General features: G+C 37.7%; 1 protein-coding gene across 2 annotated transcripts; it reads right to left on the bottom strand.

The window, feature by feature from the left end:
* Positions 1-573: 573 nt before the first annotated feature.
* Il7r (interleukin 7 receptor) lies at positions 574-24,533 on the bottom strand. 2 transcript variants are annotated; one of them, XM_034523659.2, is made up of 8 exons: positions 24,362-24,533; positions 19,773-19,911; positions 11,344-11,501; positions 7,945-8,102; positions 6,078-6,246; positions 5,167-5,260; positions 4,986-5,061; positions 574-4,620 (listed from the first exon to the last, which is right to left on the bottom strand). In XM_034523659.2, exons 1-8 carry the CDS (start codon positions 24,441-24,443, stop codon positions 4,123-4,125), a joined length of 1,374 nt encoding a protein of 457 aa, XP_034379550.1. In that variant the 5' UTR covers positions 24,444-24,533; the 3' UTR covers positions 574-4,122. The 2 variants fall into 2 exon arrangements, with proteins under 2 accessions (XP_034379550.1, XP_076772215.1); XM_076916100.1 differs by lacking the exons at positions 574-4,620; positions 5,167-5,260 and having other exon boundaries at positions 4,982-5,061.
* Between the last annotated feature and the right edge of the window lie 1,738 nt (positions 24,534-26,271).

The raw sequence follows: 26,271 nt of genomic DNA, 5'->3' as shown, positions 1-26,271 counted from the left end.
TACCCAGCCCCTATAGGATGAAAAACAACATTCAAATTGTATGCTAAATTGTTGACCTCTATCAACTCTGTCATTTCCTCTCTAATCACAACTCTTTAGACTCTCTGGAATACTTGATCTTCGGTAAGTATTAACTCATAGACATAATTCACCACACCACTCACCAAGTGAACAGTTCCTATCCATCTTGTTTTAAATACAATGGCATCTCCATTAAGACGAGGATGAGAGTACATTCTGTACAACTGTTTGTACTAAATCACATGGATGTTCACAGAAGATAGATAAAGATGTTGCCACTCATTTAAGGCAGTAGAAGTTGTGATAATTATAGTTAGAGAGTTAATGAATTATGAATATGCAGCAAAAGGCAGCTCTTGATCTAAGAAAATGACCTTGAAAATTCTGAGGAGATAACTCTACAATCTAAGAATATTGCTAAAAAATTGAGGGGCAGAATGTTTGCAGAAATTCTAAAGATGGCAAATAAATATTTTTAAAGATGAAACTCTTTCTGTATCTTCAATTATCTTGAAATCATTTCTCATTTCAAAGAAATAAAAAGTTAAAGAGTCATTTGTTATTCAGTTTATTGATGAAATTATGAACGTACCCTAGGAAGAATGACCTTATAATATGCTGCAGTCTGATTATTGGTATCCTCACAATTCATATTGAAATTGTGCATTCTACTCCGAGGTAGGAACTTGTAAAATTGGTCCAAAGGTCCTCGGGAACACCTTCCAAGATGGAAGGCACAGTGAGAACTCAGTGCTCTTTGATACAGAGCCTCCCTCAGAACCCCATGACAGCTGAGAGAAATGACTTTCTGTTGTTTGTAAGTTACCTGTACCACAGTGCTTTGTATAAGTTCACCAACGCAACACAGAGTATACAGATATGCTTAAAGTGAACGTTCAAGACGAATGATGTTACTTTTATGAAAATGTGACTTCTCTTGATTTCTGAAGATACTGATGCTGAGTTAGTGATGACTGCAGGAGTTGCGTTTTGTGTCCATTTCTCTGAAGGCTTTTTCTCACAAGTCCTTGGTTCCCTATACTTTCTCCTATATTGAGAAAAACCCCATGTCATCTCCAGGCTCGGCTACTTGGCCCACTCCAGTGCTTTGTGTTACCACAGGAAATGTGACCTTCACTTTGCCCTTGTTTGCATCTTCTTCCATATAGTCTTTACCTAATTTTTTTTTAACATTTTAAAAATTATTATTTTATCTGTGTGGGTATTTTGTTTGCATCTACACCTGTGTATCACATTCCCTCCTAGTGCCCAGGGAGGCCAGAATAGGGGGTTGGATTCCTACAAAAAGAAGTTACAGACAGTGATGAATCACCATAGGGATACTGGGAATTGAACTTGGGTTCTCTGAAACTGAAGAGCAGCTAGTGTTCATAGTTGCTGAGTTATCTCATCATCCTCTTTACCTGGTTTTGTTTATCTTTTCTTCTGCCCGAGTAGTGGAATCTTCATTGTATGGTAGGGATTCCCCCACCCCCACCCTGTAGTAATGCCTGCCTCTTACTGTATGTGTAAACACCAGGGTTTCTCTTACCTACCCCTATGTCCCACACAAGGGCAAAGCTTGCTGCTGTCATCCACAAGCTGTAGCTCTGTCATACTCCGGCAATCTGTGGTGTGAAGTCCCTGGGTGTCATTGTTGAGACTTCCCAGGAGCAGAAGACCCAAGTGAAGGTAACTATCTTCAGTTTCTGGACTTGTCAGTCTCAGAGATACAGGAAGACATTGTGGCCTGCAAGACTGGCTCTTTACTCTTCCAGCTGTTCTGAGAACTATCTAATATTTTTAGGAAACTCTGCTTAAAATGCACTGATTTTGTTAAATGTTTAGAATCTTGACTAATATTTGGCATGAAACTTAAGTATGGTATTTTAATACTAGTCTGTTCTTTTTTCCATATAACTGTGAGCTTGGAGTGCCTAGTTCCGTTGTTTGGTGGCTAACATAGTGTAAAAGTAAGGCAGCATGGCTTCTCAATAAATGACTATTAGTTCATTATTGAATTAACTAAAAAATAATCTCTCTGAAAATCTTATCAAATTAAATGACCTAAGAATGTTTTGAGCAGCTAAAAAAAAAAAAAAGAAAGAAAAAAAAAAAGCCTGTGCTGACCTGTAGAGCCCATTTGCGTGTAGTTGTCACTGTCACAGAGTACATTACAGCCATAGAATTCCTTAACATTTAGTTAAATGTGAAATGAGAAGCACACCATACATTCATCTGTGTAACAGCTCTACAGAATACTATTAATTCATTTAATAAAGTATACAGTCAATCCAGAGGCCTTCACTATAGTGGATGGTGGATGTATTAAAGAATGCCAGAGAAAAACTGCTGAGCTTACACACACACATACACATACACACACACACACACACACACACACACACACACACACACACACGACCAGTGCTGTCAATTCCAGAAAATACCCCATTCTTGTATTTGAAGGCAAACATTTCCATGGCAGCCTGGGTTAAGAGAGAGACAATGGCTTACAGAAAATGAGTAACTAGAGATTCTCTGAATCCAGACATAGTTGATTGATGAATTCGTTACCTGTTTCTCATTGTACTTCTCATTACTTGGACATAGTACTTGACATCTCTGTTTTGCATATTGTCTCTGGCCAAGAGTTTTGGTTTTCCTTTATAAATACCAAGAGGAAAATTGGCAGACCCAAGCAGTAATATTACATTGTATATAGTTCTGAGTATATAATTAGGCATTAGCAGTAGTTGTGCTTATCTGAATATAATACATGGATATAATACATTACTGGACAAACATACCAATTCAAACAACCAATGTCAACACTGAAACAGAATTTTAATGCTAAGTCACTCAATCATGGTGTCTTTCAGTTATTTGTGGTTTTCTTCCGGAGACTGGCCATAAGCAGCAGGGATTCAAATTTGTGGCTTGCAGTTGTGAATCAACATTTGAACTCGAGTAACTTACCCATCTTCTTTGTGTTTCCGTGAGCATAGTTTCAGCTGGGGTACTCATCAAGGTGTGCAAAGCCCCTTCTTCCTATATTTCAGGCACTATCCGAGGCTGTAGAACTTGGGGTAATTTTGTAATGGTGTCTCCACACATAAGAGGACTATTTCTCCACTCCGTGTTAAATGTTGAACTGCTGTAGGTTGGCTGTAGCTCCTCCTACGACTTCCCATGGAAGTCAATGGATAATAGCAGCAGGAAGATCGTGGTCTTGAGAACTGACTCTGGAACTTCTTGGCTTGTAACTTATTGCTTCTTGAGTTTGTTTTCAAACAAGATGATAAAACAAAATCCAATGAGCTTGGTGCCTTTTTTCTTTCTCCCACTTCCTTTGATACACAGTAATGGTATTCCACACCCATAAGTGTGTTTTGTTCTCCACGTCCACACTCATAGCTACTTTAAGTAAAATGGCCATGCATCCACATATCTCTGAGACAGACACAGTTTATGCTTACTTATTTCTCACTTTTCCTTTCCAAAACGACCCAGTTTGGATAATAACTACGTAACCATCCACTTAGTGATGATGTTTGACATTCAACAGTAAGACAAGTTCATGGCAAGGGAGGAGTGAAGTTGGAATGCATGCCTCCTCTGTTGCTGGAAGAAAAACTTAGACACTATTTAAAATTTCTACTTTCAACTTTAGCATCTATGACAAAGAAAATAACAATTGTAATGGATGAGCCCACATTGTAGTATCATGAGGAGGAAATGCGGGCAGTTGTGCAATGCTGGATATACATTAAACACTAATGATAAACCCACCACTCACATCTTTCCTTTTCTTCTTCCTGCAGTCATTACTTCCTTCTATCTTTCCCTTTACTTTTCATTTAATTGAGTTTTGTGATTTTAACTGGGTCATCTGGACTCTTATGACTAATCCAACAAAGGGGAAATTTCTAGTTTTGTGAAGATGCTTCTGAGCTAGGAGATCAAAATGATTTCTGAGAAGGTTGAAAGATGTGTATTGACTTTCTCTTCTGTGAGCTATGGGGGAGAACAAGCATTCCAAACTTTCCATCTCAGTGATCATTTGGTTTTCAGTGGAAGGGGTCTTAGATGTCTTATAATTCATTTGTTTTGGTAAAAACTAGACATAGTGACATATGCTTCTTCTTGATTCAGTACTGAGGAAGTAGAGATGGGCTGTCTCTGAGAAACTGGTGTCAGGAGTCCTGACTGGAGAGGAAATGGTTGAGGGACAGTGGCATTTGTGTTTCCAGAGCTTGGCAGCAAGTCTTGATATACATGAGGCCTATTCCCTTCATTTTCTCTGTAGTCAGGGGACCTAGAGGAAAGGGATGTAGGGGTATTGCATGTGCTCAGATTTCTAGCCAGGCATCTTAGGGGTGTCTCTCTTCTGAATGTTTCTGGTGGGCTGACTAAAGTCTCAGATGGCCAGTTGGCACTGTGTACAGCTGCTCTGTGTCCCTGCTTCTCCAGCTCCTCAGTCTGTGGAAGAAGATCATTTTGCAGAAAACTTTCCACTTCATCTCTGGCTTGAATGCCATTTACTTCATGAATCTGGCAGTCCAGGAAACTTTCAGGATTGAAACTCACATTCAGATTCTGCAGAGAAAGACAGAAGCATTAGTGGCACTGGAAAGAGGCACTACTGTATATTTGACTCAGGAAAAAAAAGTCTAAGAAACTTTCTCACAAAATGTACTGCACAATGTGAGAAAATGACCTGCTTGCTCTTCAGTTGGCTTCACTTCTGAAGGAGCTATGATACTCCAGGTTTGAGATAAACATTAATTTTCCCCACCTCCATGCCCTGTGTATCTTGGTTTTATTCCTCAGAGTCTTACAAGGAATCTCATTTATGTGATACATAAAAGACCAAAAGTTGAGCGTCAGTTTCCCCTTGTCTTATTTGCTTTAGACTAAGATGTCAACATTATGGTGTTTCTCTCTCCACCTTAAACAATTACCTTTTTTGGCTTCTTACATAGTTGTTCCAGAGTTTTCTTATGATCAGGGAGACTAGGCCATACAACAGGTTTAATCCTAAAGCCAGAGAACATTCAGACATAAAATAAATGGCAGAAGGAGAAGGCACACAAACATCTCTTTCTCCTTATTTGAGGGAGATTAATTATTAAAGAAAATCACCTTTTTTTCCATAGCACATGGGCTAAGATGACCAACAAAATCATAGAGAACAAACTCAGAATGATGACACTTGGCAAAACAGGGTCCCATCCACCTGGAATATAAGGAGAGATAAAGGTTAAAATTCACTAAGCATAAAGTGGGGTTATATATTTAGGGTGGTTTGATTTTACTTAATAACAGTCTCACTTACTGTTTCTTAGAAACAGTTCTTTGAGAGACAGGAAGAGTAGTGTTGATCTCAATGACCATGGCAAGAACATCAGCTACTTGAAATGTAAAGATAACCTTTCATTATGGCCTAAAAACATCTATCCAACTACACATACCCCAAAGGAAAAAAGTCTAAATAAGAGTCGAAGAGATAAATGTTCACACTGAAGCTGCAGCAAGTTCCAGAATGAGAGTGTGAAGCTGGTACAGCAGGGGAAACCTCCATTCCCCTCCAATAGAAGAAGTTTTAGTTAAGTTGCTTTGGACACTGTCCTGGAGCATGCACTCTGGCTGCTCAGGCTATTTGTATTCCCCATAGCATCTTTATTGTTCTGGGAAAGAAGATGTAATAGATAGTCAAAAATATTTATTACCTAGAGAGATCACAGAGACATCAGCCATGACCCCTGACAAAAGCAGAAAGGATAGTGTGTAATAAGTTCATGCAGATTCATTAGATCCCTGAGTACCTGAGACAGTGACATGGAAACAATCTATATCCGTTATCAGGCACTATGGCTCAGCTCCCACTGATCTCATCCCATAAAAATGGCAAAGGTGGCAGCCAGAAAATACTCCAAAGAGAGAAGAGGGCTCCCTGTGTCCTGACTTGTGGGTTTTTTTACACTGATCTGCTACACTTCAGAATATGAAGTCTTGTGGAAGAAGGCCCAGGGCTTTACATCCTTTTCCCCTACCTTGATTCTTGGGCTCTGGAGTTTGGAAGGTAGAACTTGGACTCCACTTACTCCAGAAGCCTTGGAAGTATTCGTGATGGGGAATGGATCGGACTTTGATTTCATACACTGCCTTTGGTCGTAGTTTTCTCACTAGGATTGTTGTTCTTGTATGGGATAAATATACATGCTAGGGTGAAAAAACAAGTCACATTATTAGAAGTAAAAAGACATGTTGACTAGATCTCTCAATTCTAACACGAACTCTTTCAGTCATGCTGGTAGTCTCTGGAAGTTCTTTCATATTCCTTAAATGAAGGAATAGAACTCTACAAAGGTTTAGCGGCAGAAGGAGGGGCAGGCTCTAAATGACATCAGGTGAGGTCAGAAAACACTAATGGGATGGATCTGCCCTCAGCTGAATTATTGTCTTACACTTTGGAAGGTATACTTCTAGGCTCATAGCTGTATCCTCTGTTCCACTATCTCCTTTTCCTTCCTATCTTTTCCATGCACCAAAGGAAAACAAAAGGTAGGCAGTGAACACTAGTCATTTCCTTCCAGAATGATAACATTTGACACCACACATAATAATAAAGATATGATTTTTCCAACACTGTATTGTTTTTAAGAAAAAGATATTATATTGATTTTACAGACAAAAGAAGTATCCCATTGTTATTTATATTTATTTGAATGCTCTATGAATTTATATATTTCTTATTTATGACAGTTTTCTAAGTTTTCTGCTCATTCACCTGTTGCAATGCTTTCAACAATGATTGCTTAATGATGATCTAATGATTTTATGTAGACAGACCATCTGTTAGCAGTTCTGTGGTAATTTAATACGAATTTTTTATTCGACTTAAAATTATATTTGTGTGTATTGACATAAATAAACCTCCAGTAGAGTTTAGACATTTTAATTTACTTTTTTCTTAACAAGACAGTAAGCTGATTGTCTTAGAACCATCTGTTCATACCCCTTCTTTCTTCTTCTAATGTTGCTTTTCCGCTGGTGGCCTAGATGATTATCGGGAGAAAGTAAGATGAAGGTCATCCAGTTTGTGTGTGGGTGTGGAGTAGGCAGAGAAAGGCATCAGATGGTTTGGATAGAAATGCATATCTGTAAGTAGCATGCCTCAGCACACTGCAAAGTAATACCCATTACCCAGCTAGAGTAAAGGGTGCATCAGGCATATGTGAGCATTTTTTGCTCTTGAGAAAGAGAAGCCATTGTTTATTTATCTATTTTAGATATTTATGAGAGATTTATCTATTTTAGATAAATAAACTATTTTATTTATTTATCTATTTTAGATAAATAATAGATGGCTGACGTTGATCTGGCAGATTAGGAGAATCCTAACTGCCCAGAATCCTCTGTTTCTCTCTCAGCTCGTCTCCCAAATAGATGATAAGCCCAGCAAGATCATTTTAACCTCAGCAGACAATGATGAGGATGACTTAACATCCAGAAAATGAAGAGCAGAAGAACAATGTGTTCCTTCTGCCACTGAATCCTTAGGCATTAGTGTAAAAACAAAATGACAGGAAAACCTTTCTGCCCTTTCTTCTACTGACCTCCTGCTGCCCCCAAAAGTCCTAGGGAAAAAAATCATGGCTAGTTCTTGGTTATGCTATGCAGAGCCATCATTCTTCCTGATTATCCCGTACACACCCCATGGAGGCTTTGTATAGCAGGGACCAGGTTTGTCTGAGTGTGCATTTTTACCTAAGTTCAAACCATAAAGATGAACTAAAGCAAGTTTACGGAAGAGGAGCCAAGACAGATGCAGGCAGTGTGGGGTCTTTGAGTGAAGACTAAGTTCTGAAAATAGAGCAAGATGATATTTATTTTATGAACGTGATTGATCTACATTACCGTCCAGTTACTTTCACCCCCTTCTGGGCGGTAGGCCACATCATGCTTTAATATTTTTACATATTTCTTTTTTGAGTGAGGTGTATTAAATGTCACCAAAAAGTCATTTGCCTCTTTTCGATAAACTACTTCCAGGTCAGAAGGAGCCTCAGCTTTAACTGTTAAAAAAAATAAAAAAGAAAAGAAAAGAAATGAAATGAAATCTGTGTATGGAGCTAAAAGACATACGTACATTTGGAAATTATGTAATTATGTCATTTTCCCCTTTCTTATCCTCCAACCCCTCACATACCCTCCTTGCCCTCTTTCAAATTCATAATTTTTTCATTAATTGTTGATAACTACATGTTTTAAAACCCTGCTGCTCTAAAACTGATCCCAGAGCCTTTTATTTTAGGAGCTGACTATTCACAAAGACAAATCTTCTTTCTCCTTGGTTCACATCTAGACAGCATTGCCACACCCTCCCTGTGGTTGAGTGTTGTGAGTAGACAGAACTGTACCAGTTCTAGTCTTGGCCCCCAAATCCTCCCATGTATAATTCTCATATTGGCCTCTTTCTATATACTGAAGGCCTTTGGGAAAGAAAATTGGGTCACAGTATGGAGGAAGTCCTAAGTGGTCATAAAATAAATAGCATCACCTATGTACATCAGAATGTTATTAATGGGCTCCAAAGTAAAATAAAAAATTGCAAGGATATATCTGGGACCTCTGGACCTCATCTTAGATACAAATAAGTGCAGAGTCTTTATCCTGGCCCTGGCTAACTAATTCCAGAGTGGCCTCCAGACTTTCTCCTCTGTCAATTTTAGCTAAATTAGCCTATTTTGCTTCATAGGCCTGTGCCTGCCTCAAGAGTTTCTGCTTAGAAAACAATTTGTCACGTAAGATACACTACTGGAAGGAGAAAGGTATCACATCATTCAGCACAAACCCAGAGGAAAGTATTGATTTTCTAGAAAAGCATCTTTATCAGGTTGTTATGTCCAGCTTTGCCCTGAGACAATGTTCTCAATATGACTGAAACAAAGCAGGAAGTCGGGAAACTGGGCCTCTAGCCTTAGAGGCTAGGGTCCCTGAGGAAATGGAAGTAGGAGAGAAATTTGCAGATAACTAGGATTCTGGTTCTAGGTGTTAGTCAGGAACATTTAGTTTAAAATTGTGGAAATGATAATTCAGTGAATGAGATGGCTCCTGAGGAACTAGGAGGAAATAATCCTATGAGAAGTATTATTATTTTAATCTTATTTGCTCAGGGGTGCAGGTAATTTCCAGGACCCCCTAAGACCCACACCACCTTTTTCTCAGTGAGATGGGCTCCCCTCATTGCCCCTCACATAAGAGGTTAGTCTTGAAGTCTGTTGTGGAAGATGCCACATGGTTCTCTATGAGCACTGGGTATTTTGGAGCTGGGACCATGAATGAGGCAGGTATCTCCAGATCCTGTGGGTGTGCTCTACATGTTCCCAGGACTGCACAAGTTTGTGTGCTTAGATGAGCTAATGTAAGAAAGAGAACAGATGTTCTCCCAACGTTGCATTGTTTTCTTAGAAAATCAAGAGTTGGTACCCATTCTGCTCACTCTCCAAGAGAAATACCTCTGCAATATGAATGGCGAACCTTTAAATATGGTGCCTTGGCACAGTGCACGAATTCAGCACTGATCCATAGAAAACCTCATCTCCAAATGAGTAAACACCACCGTGCTCATGCGCAAAACTCAAAGATCTTGTCCATTGGAATTCTTGCCTCCTCTGCCATTTGTGCCAGGCTAGCGCATGCTGTTCTTGTATGGTCAGCATGTAAAGCTATGTGGCGAATATTTCATTTCTGTGACTTCTGCTCTTTCCCCAAGATATTGTTTAGACATGGAACTTCTATTTTTACTATTTATCATTATCATTAAACAATTGAGGTAACTTTCCCACTGTATCTCACATCCAGTAAGAATAGCTCTGTTTTCTTTTAAGGCAGTGAAAGAGATATTTGGGAAGGGGGGGTCATAGCCTTTAAAACCAGCAAAACTTGCATTTATGTGATTATTCTGAGTGCTTTCCCATATAATATTTCATTTGTAAATTCCCCAAGGCAGAAAAAATATATATAGGTAACATGACATTGTATTAATTTAAATTATAATTTAACATAAAATATAACTGCTTTTACTATTTATGCTTAACAAAATATAATCATGTGTATTCTAGGTCAAATCAATTTGGCTATGTTTCATGCCTCACTTAATCTCTTTGGAAATATAATTATATTATAGGTCATAGTGGCTAGGCTATTTACATTTTAAAAGCTAAGTATCAGTCTAATGGTATTTTAAAGATATGATTAAAATGTAAGTAAGTAGACTTGGGTGACACCTTCCATAATCAGTAGGCATTGTCTGATCAGTAAAAAACATTTAGTTCACAGGTAGAAATTTCTTTCAGAAACAAGTCTGACTCAAGAATTCAGTACATTCTTGTTTCCTGCCTTAAGAACTTGGACTCAATTCTGCAACATCCACACTTATTCTTCATTTATACCCTCTAGCTAATCTGAAAGATTTTAAACTCACAACTATCCCAATCATATGAACTACTTCTTAAAATTAACCTGTGTCTCATCTATCTATCTATCTATCTATCTATCTATCTATCTATCTATCTATCTATCTATCTATCTACTGTAACTATATCATATCATATCTATGTATCTATATATTTATCATCTCTAACTATATCATATCTATCTATCTATCTATCTATCTATCTATCTATCTATCTATCTATCTATCTATAACTGTATTATACCATATCTATCTATCTATCTATCTATCTATCTATCTATCTATATATATATATATATTTAACTATCTATCTATCATCCATCAATTTACCTACCTACCTATCATCTATTTATCATTCACTTATTTATCTATCTATCTATCCACCCATTTATCTCCTACCCATAAGTTCTCTTTCATTTGTAGAACTTTGAAAAATATGGAAAATATATTGTTTAAATGATTTGTTAATTGAACTATACATATTTGGAATATGATGTGAATATGGAGAAAAGACCTCAAGACCTTCAGAGAAAGTGAATGAAAACCAGAAAAGGTGTGTGGGAAGGTGCTAGATAGCCTGCTTCAGTGACATTCGTTATGCTGATATTGAACACTCTCTTTCCTAGCTGAATTTGAATATTCTCAGCATACTTTCTCACAGTAGGAATTCATGATTCAAGCGTCAAATTTTCATTTTTTAAAAAATTAGTTAGAAAAGTTGCTATTGTCTACTACAAAGTGTTTTCATAACTTGCATATTTTTATCATTCTGAAAGCAAAGACATGTTTTGGCAGCTATCAAAACCATGGAAACCATACAATCATATACAACTTCTTACCTATTTTGGTTATATCCACAGTTTTGCAAATTAAATCCTTTTTTCCAAGCTTCACACATATTTGGCTGTTACCAATCAGTGAGAATTTTATGGGCTTTCTAAAATATACGTCTTGCAGCTTATTAAGAGTTTCACAACTCGTGCCTAAAAGAGCACCACTGTAGAAAGAAAAAAATTATAAATCTTTATTTAGGTAGGATTTTCTGTATAAAATTAAAATAACATTGTAGGTATATAAGTAGGAGAGATAATACTGAGAGAAAAAAGAATGAATTAAAATAACATAGTTCTTTGTTTTATTACAATTATTATTTGAGAATGAGTTTGAAGCAGTAAAAGCAGGCTTGTGGAAACTAGGAGCAAGATCTATGTAGTTTCAGAATTGATCATTAAGAAGCAAAGGCTTTGTTTAGGTAAAAAAATTAATCAGTGTCTTCTGGGGACAAATGAAATCTATTATAACTGTAAGAAATGTTGATACTATTACTTCAAATAGGATTAAAAAATGCAAAATTGCTTGAAAATGTTTGTATATACAAATACATATATTTAATAAGTAAACTAAGGTGTTTTCATGGAGCCTTTTATTTTGTTTTGTTGTTTGAGACAGAAATCTTTTTATATAGCCCCAAATGTATTACATAGACTAGATTGGCCCTGAACTCACAGAAATCCCACGTAGTTCTGAAGGTATGCATCACCATGCCCAGGGTCACAGGTGCTTTGGCTACTGAGACTCCACAAGATAGGTCAAGAAAAGGAAACAAAGTTCTGTGTGGTGGATCATGACTATAATCCTAACATTTGAAAGTGTAAATCAGGGGGATTGCTGTGGATTTGAGTCCAGCACCATCTATATAGAACTTCTATGATACCATAGGTATAAGATTAGAAGTTACCAATACTTAAATATCAGAGGAGACACAACTGTATATTACGTAAATATTAAAACTATAGGAAACATAACAATTTGTGAGAGTCAATGTAAATTTTTGAAGTGAAAGCATTCTTAAAACCCCCCATACAAACTGAAGATCTTAATATAAGTCAGGTTTATATGAACACATACCCTCACAATTAAAACTATATGCTTAATAGCTATAGGATGCTGGGTTCTATTAATTGGTTAAAAAAGACACAGTGCCAATACCACCAAATTTCTTTCCCAAGTAGAGATGATATATGCTATTCTGTGAAGCCAGTTTAAAATTGAAACCCAAACCTAGCATACATGGGATTGGGGATATGACTCACTTGTAGAATACTTACCCAGTTTCTTCAAAACCCTACATAAATCTGGTATGGTGGAATATACCTGTATTCACAATGCTCGAAGCATGGAGGGAGAAACACTAGAAGTTTGAGATCATCTTCATCCACTTAGTAAGACTGAGCCAGCATAGGACATATAAAACATTGTCTTAAAAATGTGCATTTGAGCAGAGGACTGCCTGGTCTGGCTTCAGTGAACCTAACCCTTGAGAGACTTGAAGCCCCATGGAGTGGGGAGGTCTGGTGGGGTGGGTGTTGGGTAGGAACATCCGCTTGGACATGGGGGGAGGAGGAATAAGATGAGGAACTGTTAGAGGGTGGGCCAGGAGGGGGATAATGACTGGACTATTAAAAAAGATGAAAGAATAATAATTAAGAACTGTGTGTATGATGGTCTTCAAAATAATCATACTGTATTGTGTCAGGTATGGTGAGTGCCAGCAACACAAAGCAGGCTCAGTATTCAATCATCAACTGGCATAATTTACCACATTAACAGAATAAAACACTAAAAAGTTACTCATCTTTTGCAGAAGCAGATTTTTTTGATAGAATCACATATTTATTCATGATTAAAAACTCCCCAACCAACAAGAAACAGAATAAAGCTGCTTGTTCAATTCACTGAAATGCAATTATAAAAATTTAATATAAATCAAAATGGTAAAGATCAGGACAAGGGGGACAGTTCTCTTTGTACACACATACACAGCAGCACTCTGGAGGTCCTCCTCAGTTCACAAGAGAAGAGAAACAAATGCAAGTATAAGCAAAGTTGAGAAGAAAAAAACACATTTATTTGCAGAAAAAAAATTCTGTTTACATGGACATTTATCAAGACTTCCAACATAATTATATGAAATAATTAAATTCATCAAAGCCACCAGAAAACAGCCAGCTATGTTTCTATGAATAACATCAGAAAATTAGAAAGTGAAGTTTAAAAATGATAGTTCTCTTGTGATAGTAGTAGAAAGATAAGGCTTAGAAATGAAATTTATAGAGGATGTTCAAGGCCTTTGTGGTAGAAATTACTAAATATTTCAAAGAGGTATTTGAAGAAATTTAAATAAATGGGAGCTATGTTCATGTGCTAGCAAATTTGCTATTGATAAATTAAGAGTGTTTCCCTTAACAGGTTATATACTATTTATCAAAATTTTATCAATATTTTAAAAATATAAAAAAACCCAAAACATCACTGAAAAATAGAAGAATAAAAACAGATGACACAGAATGCCATAGTGTATAAATATGATCCTTAATCCAACACAATTTTATACATATCTTAAATCTAAATCTAAAGCTTAAGCAATAAAAATAGGAAAAAATGTAAAAAATTTTTTTCAATTTTCAGAGTAACCAGGATTTGACTACACACCAAAAAAGGCACACTCATGCAGTTCACCAAAAAAAAATCACCAAACTTTCTTAGTTTCCAAGACCCATAATACGTTCTGATCACATATGCTTGTGGGCATACATGCACACACACATGCACACTTACACACACATGCATACACATGCATACTCACACACACATGTACACACATTTATACACACATGTACACACACATGCACATGCACACATGCATGCACATGCACATACACATACATGCACACTCACAGATGAATGCACACACATGCACACACACATGCACACACACATGCACACACACATGCACATACACACATGCAAACACACACATGCACATACACACATGCACACACACACACATACACAGAGAGGAGTGGGAAGCAGAGACAGAGAGACAGATACATACACAGTTACTGTCTCTTCCTCTCACACATACAGATTCACAAACACACACAGACACACAGATGTGCACAGACACTCTCACACACATTCACATGTATCTGGTTAGTAGGAAGAATTCTTTTGGAGTAAACAACTTGCATAGAGGCATTCTGCCAAGACCTCTACTTCTAATCCTAGATTTTCCTCTCTTAAGGATGACTTACCTGGGCTTGAAGAACAAAGAGCCTGTGGGCAAACAGGCTCACAAGGACATTTTTCAAAAAGAGGAAAATTAAACTTAAAAGTGTGAAAAGAGAAAAACCTAGTAATTTTCCTTTTATTTGGTATCATTTATTTTTATAGTAAGAATGCATGACTTCATTATTTCTTTATTTTTTCCCCATAACTCACTTAACCTTGCCTACTTTCTTCTTTGCTGACAGTTCACTGCAGGGTTTGGAGGGGGAGGAGGGAATTGTACATAGCAAAATATCTCCGTCTTCAATGGTTTTTGAGAAATGTGTATGACATGCCAACATCAGTCAAGTTCTAGGTATAGGATATTTCTTTTACACTGAAGAGTTGCCTTTTGAGTGTGTGACAGTTAACCTGATTCCTAAGAAAAAGACCAGAATTCTCCCTTCTACCACATCTTAGTTTTGCCAACCAGTAGTAGTTCTCATCAATGCAATAACCTTACTATTCTTTCATACTTGATTTCTTTCACTTGGTCACATGCCTAGGAGTTGTATTTTAGATAATGCTTATTTTCTTATACCTCATCTTTGTAAATAATGAGTAGCAAGTCACTGGAGGAGTATGCTATACATTTTTAATTTTTATTAGATAGATCTTGTCCTTTGTAGAGAAAGACAAAGGTATCCTCATAGCTTTGGCAAAGCTAGACGTGGTCAAAACCAGATGTAATTATTGAAACTAGAGATAAGTAAACAAATTGTAGTTTATTTTAAGTATATTTTTAACATATATTTTTTAAATTTTTATATTTATTAAATTTATTTATTCACTTTCCACCTCAATATCAGCCTCCCTCTCCTCATGTAGATCATGTAGATCCTCCTTCCATCCGGTCCTCCCCTTCCACTGCCCAATTTTAGTTTTTCTGGACTACTATCTATCAGGATAGAGAGTTATTCAAGAGCCCACACTCCAGGATCTCTGTGTGTGGGTTGAATACAATGTCTTCCCTGAAATGTATCACTTAGAAAAGAGTACAAATTTAAAAAGCAACGAAGTAAATTACATACAAGGGAACAGATGTTAAATGAGTGAAAAGCTCAGAAGCCTGTCACCAACAACTGTTTAGTTGCAATAATGCCAAGATTTGCTGAGTTAGAACAGAAGTGAGAGATAACACTGGGGGAAATACCGACTTTTGAGCCCGAGGTACCTGTGCAATGTGGAGAAAACAGAGGCTAGTGGGCTTCACGCTAATACTTAAATTTAAAACATCCTTCAAGTAAATGAGTAAACTATTCAGCTATATGCCATGAGCCTGAAGCAGCTTTCTGGTATTTTAGAAATTTAGGCCTGATTGCAAATGGTCTCAGACCATTTCTTTGACAATGACATTAGTAAGTGATGACTAATAAGGAGTTCCATGTATTGTCCATGAATCCAGGCCCTTTGTTGAGGGGTCTTATGATCCAAGAACTGGCCATGTGGAAGGGAAGCCATGCTAACACACTAAAGTAAAGCAAACTGATTACAATGACCAACTTTTGTTTGTGCCATTGACTTTACTTACAAAATGGGAGGAAACTCACTATCACCACCAGTGGAAATATGCAGTTCATTTACAAAAATTTATTCTGTTTCTAACTGTGTATTGGCTGACTTAGAGATGGTTTGAAACTCTACTGTCCAACACACTAGCCAGTCTCCTATATATATATTTGTAAAACAATTGAAATATGGCTAGTCCAAACTACAATATGGTCTAAATGTATTTACCATTCAGTTTGAATATGTTCTATATAAAAAGGGCATAAAGTATCTGAGTATGCTATGTGTATTGATTACATGTTGAAATAATAATTTTTTGAGTGTACCAAATTAAATTTGATCAAATCACATGTTGTGATTTACTTCATTTTTATTTTAGTTTTTGAAAAAATGTCCTGCTAGAAGACAACTCAGTAGGTAAGACTCTGGATTAATCTACAAAACCCCTATAATGGAAAAAGAGAATTGGTGGCACCTGTGTACTACACACATATACACACACATACACGCATGCATGCACACTTGCATATATATATATGCATATGCACAAACACAAACAATAAATGTAATTAAAATATAATTTTAAAAAATTTAAAATGACCTGTATGCTAATAGATTTATTGATTGCATTATATTTTTATTGACCTTAAATGTTCTAGACTATGTGCAGAAAGGAGAAGATCACAGTTATTACTCAGGTAATACAAACATAGCTCAGGATTCTGACCTTGTATGACATTCCTTGGGACACTGGCCCTAAGCCACATTCTCAGATCTGGTTCTGAAAATAGAGAGTGATGACTAAGGACCATTTAACCTAAATTTTAATTCCATTTTTCTCTCCCTCCCCTAGTCTTGTGCAATTTAGGATGAGAGATGCATTTGTCTTATCAATATAAACAGATGTTCAGACTGAAAGAAAAAATGGCAGAAAAACAAATATAGCAAAATCAATCAACCAAACAAACAAACAAAGAAAGAAACAAAACCAACAAAAATGGCCCAGAAAGACAGAATATGGCTTGAAAACCCTTAACAATGTAAGGAGGTATCTACTATACAGAGAACTGAATACTTAACGATACTTGATAGATATCAATGGTAAGGGCTATAACATCAGTTGGCACCAAAAACCTGACTAGAATTTCAGTGAAGAAAAGGTAGAACTCTTCCCCAGGTAATTCTGGGTTTATTCTGGTATGTAATCTGCTGGAATTTTCCACGCTCTGTACACTTTCCCCACTAAATCCTATAGGACCAGAGCCCATAAAGAATATCCATATCTTCATAATAATTGTATCTGTCATTGTGAACTAGTTCATTGGTGTACATGTAATTCATATCTGTGATCTTTGTTGACCTGATCCCTCCCTGAAGATCAGTTAACTGAAAAAACAAACAAACAAACAATACATTTCTTGTTCAGAGATTGGTAACTGGATCTAGGACAGATGTTAAATTTACCACCTATGTAAACAACTTCATCAAATCCAAACTTCTACTTCATACATGTATTTTAAAAGAAAACCAATAGTCTACAATAGCTAGTATTCTTGAAGAAGAAACACACAAATTAAGAACTCTTTAGGTACCATCTTCTCAACCTAGAAGGTACATGAATATCCCACTGACAGTGTAGATGCCTCATGGAAATGTTAGTGATCTAGAAATTGTTTTTTAGGTATTTTCCACTTTATATACCTTATGTATGGCTTAAGTCACACACACACACACACACACACACACACACACACACACACACACATTAAGGCAGGCTTTCTAAACAGAAATATCTAACTGGAAAACATAACGTAATGCTGCTCTGGAGAGACTAATATACGTCAGAGAAACTGAAAACAGTAAAGGGAACTTTGTTACAGTGGGCAAGAACATGACTGAATATGTGAATGAAAGTGGACACAAAGGTCAGTCCTGGCTTGGTCAAGTGACACAGCAGCACTCACCACAGTTCATTAAGATCCGGGTGGGAAAACCTAGCGTCAGACGTCTGTGTGAAGGGGTATTTTTTTTCCCTATAAAAACTGAGAACACTGTTTAGATGAGTTAACTATCTGATCTACCAAGTTGTAGGAATGACTCTTGACATCTGCATTTTGTTTCAGTTTGAGTGTGGGGCATGTATGTATGCCCATTGTGTGTGTGTGTGTGTGTGTGTGTGTGTGCACGCGCGCGCGAGCGTGCATATGCCTGTGGGTGTTCATGTGTGCACACACACTTGGAGGACAGTGGCCAATGTCTTGGGTTTTCCTCTATCATTCTTTGCTCTATACTGTCTTAAACAAGGTCTCTCAATGAACCCGGAGCTCATTGACTGGGCTAGCTTGACTAGCTAGCAAAGCTCACAGCTCCATCCATCTTCATAACTCCCCATCCATAGCATAGCTCAGGGGTAGGATTACAGACACTGCACTCAGGTTTTACGTAGATTCTATGCATCTCAACTCAGGTTCACTGGCTTGCATAACAAAAATTTTACTGACTGAGGCTTGTCTCCAGATCTTGGATATTTATGCTTTTGTTCTCCATAGGAAGTGTGCTATAAAAATACAATAACAAAGACAGACTGAGGTTATGCTTTGACATTCAACTCCATGATGTTGTTCCTCCAATGACTTCAGGAAAAAGTTGTGCATAGATTCAGGAAACTGCTATAGATTCAGGAAAGGGAGGATCTACAGCTTATCTGGGCTGTAGGTGGCAAAGGACTTCCTTAGTGCTCCTAGAACTTAAGAAAGTCCTCTTTTACTACTGCAGGCCTCGACATACTTTCCTTATATGGAAACTTACAAAAAATGAGGTCATCTGATATGAATTTGGAAATAGCCACAAGTCAGAATTTCATATTAGAGTACTTTTTTTTCAAGTCACCAGAGATAATAACCCTTGACAACAAGTGATGGCTGGTGGGGGAGGGAGAAAGTACAACTCCGTCAGTTCTTTATCAGCTTTCTGACCTAAAGCTTCTCTTTCATTTTCTCCAGGGCCAGATGAAACCAAGAATCAACTTGGTCCTATGGATTACTGGACGTTTCAATTGACTAGATTATGTGGACTTAAACTGTTTCAACAGAGTAGGTGATATATATATATATATTCATAGACTTATCACTTAATTAGATATTAGATGTTTATTTGAGATCTTTACAGATATTAAATTGTTTAACCACCAGAACTTTCTTGTGAGATCTAGTTATTCATTATTTTAAATGAAGAAACTAAAGAATATATGTTACATAACTTGCTGCAAATCAAAAAGTTACTAAGCATTGGCATTGGGACTGGAAGCCAGGGAATTACACTACATAATAGAATTTGAAAATAGTACACTGCCTTAAGAGAATGTTTTAGGAGAAGCAGCACTTATTTAGATTGCTGTGAATATGGAGGGATGTAGAATCTCCAAGATCAAAAACCACCATTTGTATGTGTCCCCGGGAACTAATAAATGAAGTGCGAGTTGCCTCACTTTAATTTCTGGCAATGGACAAAGTATTTCAGAAAGTTGTGAGAACCTAGTAAATTTCAGCATTTGATACTTAGGACAGATACTCCTTCCTTTGCAGGTCCTGAAAAGAACACAGAGAAAGTCAGGAGATGGACTTCTAAGCACCATGGACACTATCTTCCTCACCGTATTTCAAATTCCAGGTTCGTGGTGTTGATGTCTGAGTCATTAAAGCCACAAGTCAGTGAATGCTGATTCCCATCTACTTCCAGCTGGCTGTAGCACCAGAAGGAGAGATCGTCCGGTTCTGCATCTTCTAGGTCTCCTGTGAAGAGCAAAGCACAGCTCTGAAGGGGCAAAAGTCTGATACCCTTTAATAAACTGTCACCTATGTGACAGACATGAAGGAGAAACTATATACATACATACATACATACATACATACATACATACACACATACACACACACACATATAGGAAGAAATTCTAAGGACAGAGAAAATGTTTCAGTGTGGTCTCTCTGTCTCTCTGTCGCTCTGTCTCTCTGTCTTTGTCTGTCTCAGTCTCTCTCTCTCTCTCTCTCTCTCTCTCTCTCTCTCTCTCTCTCTAAAACACACACACACACACACACACACACACACACACACACACACACACACACACCAGAAACACACATGCAAAACCAAATGTGTAGGTGCAGTTTACAGAGTGTTCTAACTGAAAAAATTTTATCATAGTGGTGGTATAAGTTCCAGGTATGTCTAAACAGTTCTACCATTCATAAGTTCTAGGTATGTCTAAACAGTTCTACCATTCATAAGTTCTAGGTATGTCTAAACAGTTCTACCATTCATAAGTTCTAGGTGTGTCTAAACAGTTCTACCATTGGACTAGTATGTTGGAAAATTATAAGGGACATAAACAAACCCCTTTCCTTGTTTATTTCAGAATTCCTTTGCTACACTTTAAAACTATATTTAGAAAATATTTATTTGAGGCTATATTCTCTCCTTCATCCAGGTGATCTAACATGTTCAGGGAAGGCAATGCCTCACATATATAGAATGTGCTAAATGTTAATGAATGAATCCCCAATGAGACTTTAAAATGTTGAAATTATCTTTTTTTACACTGAAGTGTTTACACATTTCAGATAAGAGATCTTATATTTCATTTGTATGCCACCTAATCCAATTTTGGTTTTTTTCCCTGCTGGTCTTCCGTTGTTCCCTTTTCAAGTTACTTTTCAAATGAAAAATGATAATAACTATTTTGGTTCCAAGTTCGCATTTTTATGGGATTGCTTATTGTTGCCTAAAAGGGCATCATAACTTACTAGCAATATTGATGGCGCCATTCTGAGGCAACAAAGAGCATCTTAAGTGTCTACTGAGGCAACTATAAAACAATAAACTCCAAGGATGAAACATTTTAGCTTTAATGATTAGATTTTTTTAGGTACTGCATTCTATACATATCAATAATATTCTCAGAGAAAGTGGGAAATGAATTTTTTTTGTACGTGTAGCAATTTTTGGTAACTGCCATTTGTCAAAGATATTATTTGACATCCTGAGCTGACTTGTAGAGCCTACAATTAAATAGGTATTTGTGTGTTTATATGCACATAAAATATACACATATGTATACATAAAGTCTGCACATATACATATATACACTATGTATGTATAATTATATTTAATAGCAGAACAAAGTCAGAAAAATCTTTAAGTAAATACATTTCAATGAGGACAAGGAAAATCTAGAGTAATCAGAGGTTTATATCATGATGGTGGAGTATGAGGATCCTGACAGCTTCCAGGGGTTTAATCTCACCCAAAATAAAGACTTTATCCTTTTCTCATTTTCATATGGAAACAGGATGTACTAACAATGGCCCCAGGTGAGTGGCTTAGCAGCTATGCACAGTTTCAATTGCATTCTCTTCATTTACTGATCTTCAAAGGTCGATGAAAAGGTTAATAGAATTGGTTATGAACAGGTCAACCAGGTAAGTGACTGTACTAAAGAATAGATCTCAGAGCTCACCTAGATACAGACTGGGGTCGCTGTGCACTGCTGCAGGGATTTAACTTTTTAGGCATTCTCAGAGCCTAGCATGTCACAGGTAGAACCTCAGCAGGTTTCTGTATGTGTGGTGTAAGTTGTTGCCTGCCCTTCCATGGCAGCTCTTAGCTCTCACACTGTCTGGTGCTTTGCTTGTGACTTTCACTCTGTAATAGATATGACTTACTGTTTAGATGTAGACAGCCTGTGGAACATCCTAATTACAAAACATTTCCATCAATGGCACGAGACAGAGAAGGCACACTTCACGCAGATGACAGGTACCAGCTGAAGAGAGGACCTCTACACACTCCAGCCACCCAGGCTGACAGTTATGTCTCAAGTTACCTCACACGATATGCAACTAGCTGATCATGCCATGTTTCCTGCAATCAATGCAGCTGTGTCTTTAGCAGGTGTTGTTATGGGGAGCAATTGCTCTGTAACCAAAAACATTCCAGTAAAAAAAACAGGGAGAAAGTCACATGCCACTGTGGGAGCGTATTCCACTTGCTGTGAGCCAAAGAACTCATAGCTGAGAGTAGCACATGCAGAGGGCTTGCATGCTGATCTGTGCTGTTCTAACTTTGGAGCTGGGCTCCCTTACTGCATACACAGACACCTAAAGCCCCCTATTCATATGCACACATACACACACACACACACACACACACACACACAACAGAAGCCATTGGATAGATCTGCACAGAGGTTTCCTTCAGATCATAGTAAGTTCTCAGTAAGGGTGAGAGCTCTCCTATGAGTCTTGGAGAAGTCAGGATGAAAGGTAAGATGTGAGTTATAATTAATGGAAATATGCATGCAACATTTGGAGTTCTTTTGAAAAAAATTGTAGTGAATCAACAGAAGCTTTTATTCTTAATGTGGTTTTGTCATTATGTGGAACACTGAGTTAATGCATCCAATGTTTAATAGGAAGTACCTAAGCATTAAATAAAAATCCTAAGTAAAGAAATTTAAAAGGTTTGGAATACATATTATAAGCAAGGCAGTGTCATTTAGAGGACTTCTTACAGAGAAATTTCTTGATGAAGAGCTTGAACTGCCAGGGCTTTTGAGGTTTCCTTTGCTTGATTTGACCATCCTTTAGTTATCAGAAAACTAACTTTGTCTTTAAACCAACAGTAGCAGATTTCTTTGAGCACAGAGTGGGATGTATTTTGACATGGCTGTGTGACGTGGATGGGTGGCTATGCTCACCAATCTGAGAACATTCCAAAATTTCAAAAGCTGAAGTAAAAATCCAGTTTACAGCAAGAATTTTTACTTTTTTTTTTTAAGAAATAATATGGTCAACAGGAGAAAATAGTGGCAAAGTATTGCACCATACAGCTACAAGGTTCTCATGCTTCCTGCCATGGATTTGCACACATTTAACATGAGATAACGAGTCTCCCTCACAATGTGACTCATGCTCTGTCATGCTGCAAAGTGTGACTCCTCTGAAGATTCTCGTCATGAGAAAAGGCAAGGGTTTTCCATCCTTGCTGATTACAAAGTAAAGTCACACAAATATCTGAGCCTAGGAAAGGTTACTAAGGGAATTTGACTAAAGAGCTAAACCAAGTCACGAGGCTTGATATTGTTGATAAAGAAAATGCATACGTATTTCCAGACCAGCTTTGACTCTGTAGCTTAGGCTGGTCTGGAACTCAGGATCTTCCTGCCTCAGCCCCCTAAGCTTCAGGATGACAGGAATGTGCTACTGCACCCAGTTTAGGCATGCACATATAGGTCAGGCATACACACACACACACACACACACACACACACACACACACACATACACACACATACACACACATACACACATACATAAACACACATACACACATACACACATACACACACATACACACACACATACACACACACACTTATCCCCGTTTTAATGGTGTGTGTTTGTGTGTATAAAAACAGTTTTTAATTAATTTGTAGAAAAAAATTGGAGATTCACATTCCATGGAGCTCTTGTGTTTATCAGAGACTTTTGAGCACAGTCTTGTAATTAAAATGCATAGTTCAGCATTCAAGATCTAAGTATTTTATGGATTCTGAAGAGAATTATGATGACCATATGATGTATTCTCTGAATATATAAGCAACCCTGTGTATTTCAAAGAAGACATTTTCCCCAGCCCATTACTGAATTATTCATCAGCAACCTAACATGAATCTGCCAAAGCTAAAGTATTTTGAAGAAATACATTATTAAGTAACTTCTATGTTCTAGACACTAGAAATACAGTTCTGGTGAATACACAAATCTATTGCTTCTGGCCATTAATTTATCATGGATATCTAAGGATTCAGTACTCCAATAAATAGTTAAACAAAACAGTGATGGCTTGATTTTCAGGCAGGTGCAATTTTGGAAGAGATTGTCCAACAAGCCCAAACAGAATTGCTATGAGGTTTCTTTTCTGAGAGCACAAGCATCCATCCACATTTATGAGACAGACTTTGAATGAAACTCAGTGCTCCTTGACAGTTCTCGTGAGTTACAAGCCATCTGCAGTATCATCCTCATTCCCTCTGTCCTGATGATTAATACCCACAAAACAACCTAACTTGTGCCAAATACTAGCTGCCCAGCTCCCCAGCCTGTTAGAGAACTGGGTTACCCTGATCATATATGCTAAAGGTAATCTGAAATCCTTTTTAAAAAGGAGTTAGAAATGACTCACCATCCTGGGCATTGCCACTTTCTCCAGAAACAGCTTGAATTAAGCAGAAAACTGTAGCCAAAGCTCTACCCAGAGCCATCATTCTGAGAGAGAGAAGAGAGAATTCACTTGTGTGTGCAAGTGAATGAGAGAGGGGGAGACCAAACCCAGCTCTGTGCCTACTTAACCACAGACAGGGAACTATGAACATCACAGAAGAAGGCAAGTGCCAGAAACAGGAAGTCTGAGCAAAAGGATTGCTGCTGTAAGCAGAGGTAGAGGAAACTGAGAGGCAGAGTGTAATTTTTTTTTTTTTTTTTTTGGTATATATCTTAGTATTCCTTGCAGAACATAACTGCTTACTTTTGAGCAAGGTGGTAGACTTCAAGTGATGGTTCAGATGACCTCAGGACCCAATGTAATAGGATCACAAGGCCAAAACCAAAATGTATGATGCTCCCCAGTTGGTTGTTTGGGCAAGCTCTTGTTTTAGGATAATGATGCTAAAATATGGTTGTCCAACTTAGGGCTGAACCCTCAATGGTCACACCCAGTTCTCTGCTCTCTGAGAGAGAAGTGAAAAAAGAGCTTCTCTAATGAGAGGCAAGGCTGGACTGTTCTGTGGGCATAAGGACAAATGTCTAGAAGACAGTTTGATACTATGTTTAAAAAAAAATAGTAGTGTTTTCCCCTATGCTCTATGACCTCCCCAGGCATGGGTTCATGGCCAGATTTATCGTACCAACCATGAATCACTCCCTTTAAAGGCTCAGGGAACATGGTGGGAGAGAGGAGGAAAGATTGGAAGAGCCAGATGCCGGAGAGAAATACAGTGACATAATTTATTAGAAAAATAATAGGATCTTTCTGTTCATATTTTCACAGAAGCTGTGATTGTCTACACAAGACTGGCACAAGATTACACCAATCAACATGCCAATATGGAGAGGGCAGGTATTCATAAGGCCCCATTCCTAGCCGAGGAGCCCCTGGCAGTTTGATAAATACCAGGGGAGAAAGAGTCAGTTTTCTTTAAAAGTGTGTCCCATGGTAGGTCACCCAAGCTCTAGTGGACAGTCCTGTACTCATGAGCACAAGAGTAAAGCTAAGTGGATTCTGTGAATTCTTTTGTTTAAAACCATTTTAAAATTGATTAAGTTATTTATTTATCCTACATCCTGATTGCAGCTTCCCCTCCATCCTTTGCTTCCAATTTCTCCCTCTCCCTTTTCCACTCTTCTCTAACCTTCTTCCCTTTCTTCCCAAAAAAGGGGAGGCCTCCCTTGGATATCAACTAGCCTTGGCATATCACGTTGTGTATGACTAAATACATCTTCTTCTATTGAGTCTAGACAAGGAAGCCAAGTTAGGGGAGAGGGATCCAAAGGCAGACAACAGAGTCAGAGACAGACCCTGATCTCACTATTAGGAGTTCCACATGAAGACCTAGATGCACAACTGTTGGGTATGTTCAGAGGGTCTAGGTTTGTCCTGTGCATGCTTTCTGACTGACAGTTTAGTCTCTATGAACCCCTATGGGCTCAGATTAGTTGATTCTGTAAGTTTTCTCACCCCTCTGGGTGACTTCAATCCTTCCTTCCTCTCTTTCACAAGATTCTTCAAGGTCCACCTAATGTTTGGCTGTGGGTCTCTGCATTTGTTTCCATCAATACTAGGTGAAGTCTCTCAGAGGATAGCTATGCTAGGCTCCTGTCTGAATGTATAACAGAATATCATTAATAGTGTCAGGGTAGGCACTTTCTCATGGCATGGATTTCAAGCTGGGACAGTCATTGGCTGGCCCTTCTCTCTAATTCTGTTTCATCTTTTAACCCTGCACATCTTGTAGGCAGGACAAATTGTGGATTTAAGGTTTTGTGGCTGGGTTGATGTCCCAATGCCTCCATTGGAAATCTTGCCTGATTACAGGA

This window comes from Arvicanthis niloticus, chromosome 19 (genome assembly GCF_011762505.2).
Source record: "Arvicanthis niloticus isolate mArvNil1 chromosome 19, mArvNil1.pat.X, whole genome shotgun sequence".
Classification (NCBI taxonomy): domain Eukaryota; kingdom Metazoa; phylum Chordata; class Mammalia; order Rodentia; family Muridae; genus Arvicanthis; species Arvicanthis niloticus.
This window is presented reverse-complemented; position numbering and strand designations above follow the sequence as displayed.

Excerpts from the sequence above, each read along its gene's own strand:
- Il7r (XM_034523659.2), bottom strand. The coding sequence starts at position 24,443 with ATGATGGCTCTGGGTAGAGCTTTGGCTACAGTTTTCTGCTTAATTCAA. Across the intron at positions 8,103-11,343 it reads TGTGGATATAACCAAAATAG|TTAAAGCTGAGGCTCCTTCT; the intron begins GTAAGAAGTTGT and ends TTTTTTTAACAG. Across the intron at positions 4,621-4,985 it reads TATGTAAGAAGCCAAAAAAG|AATCTGAATGTGAGTTTCAA; the intron begins GTAATTGTTTAA and ends CTTTCTCTGCAG.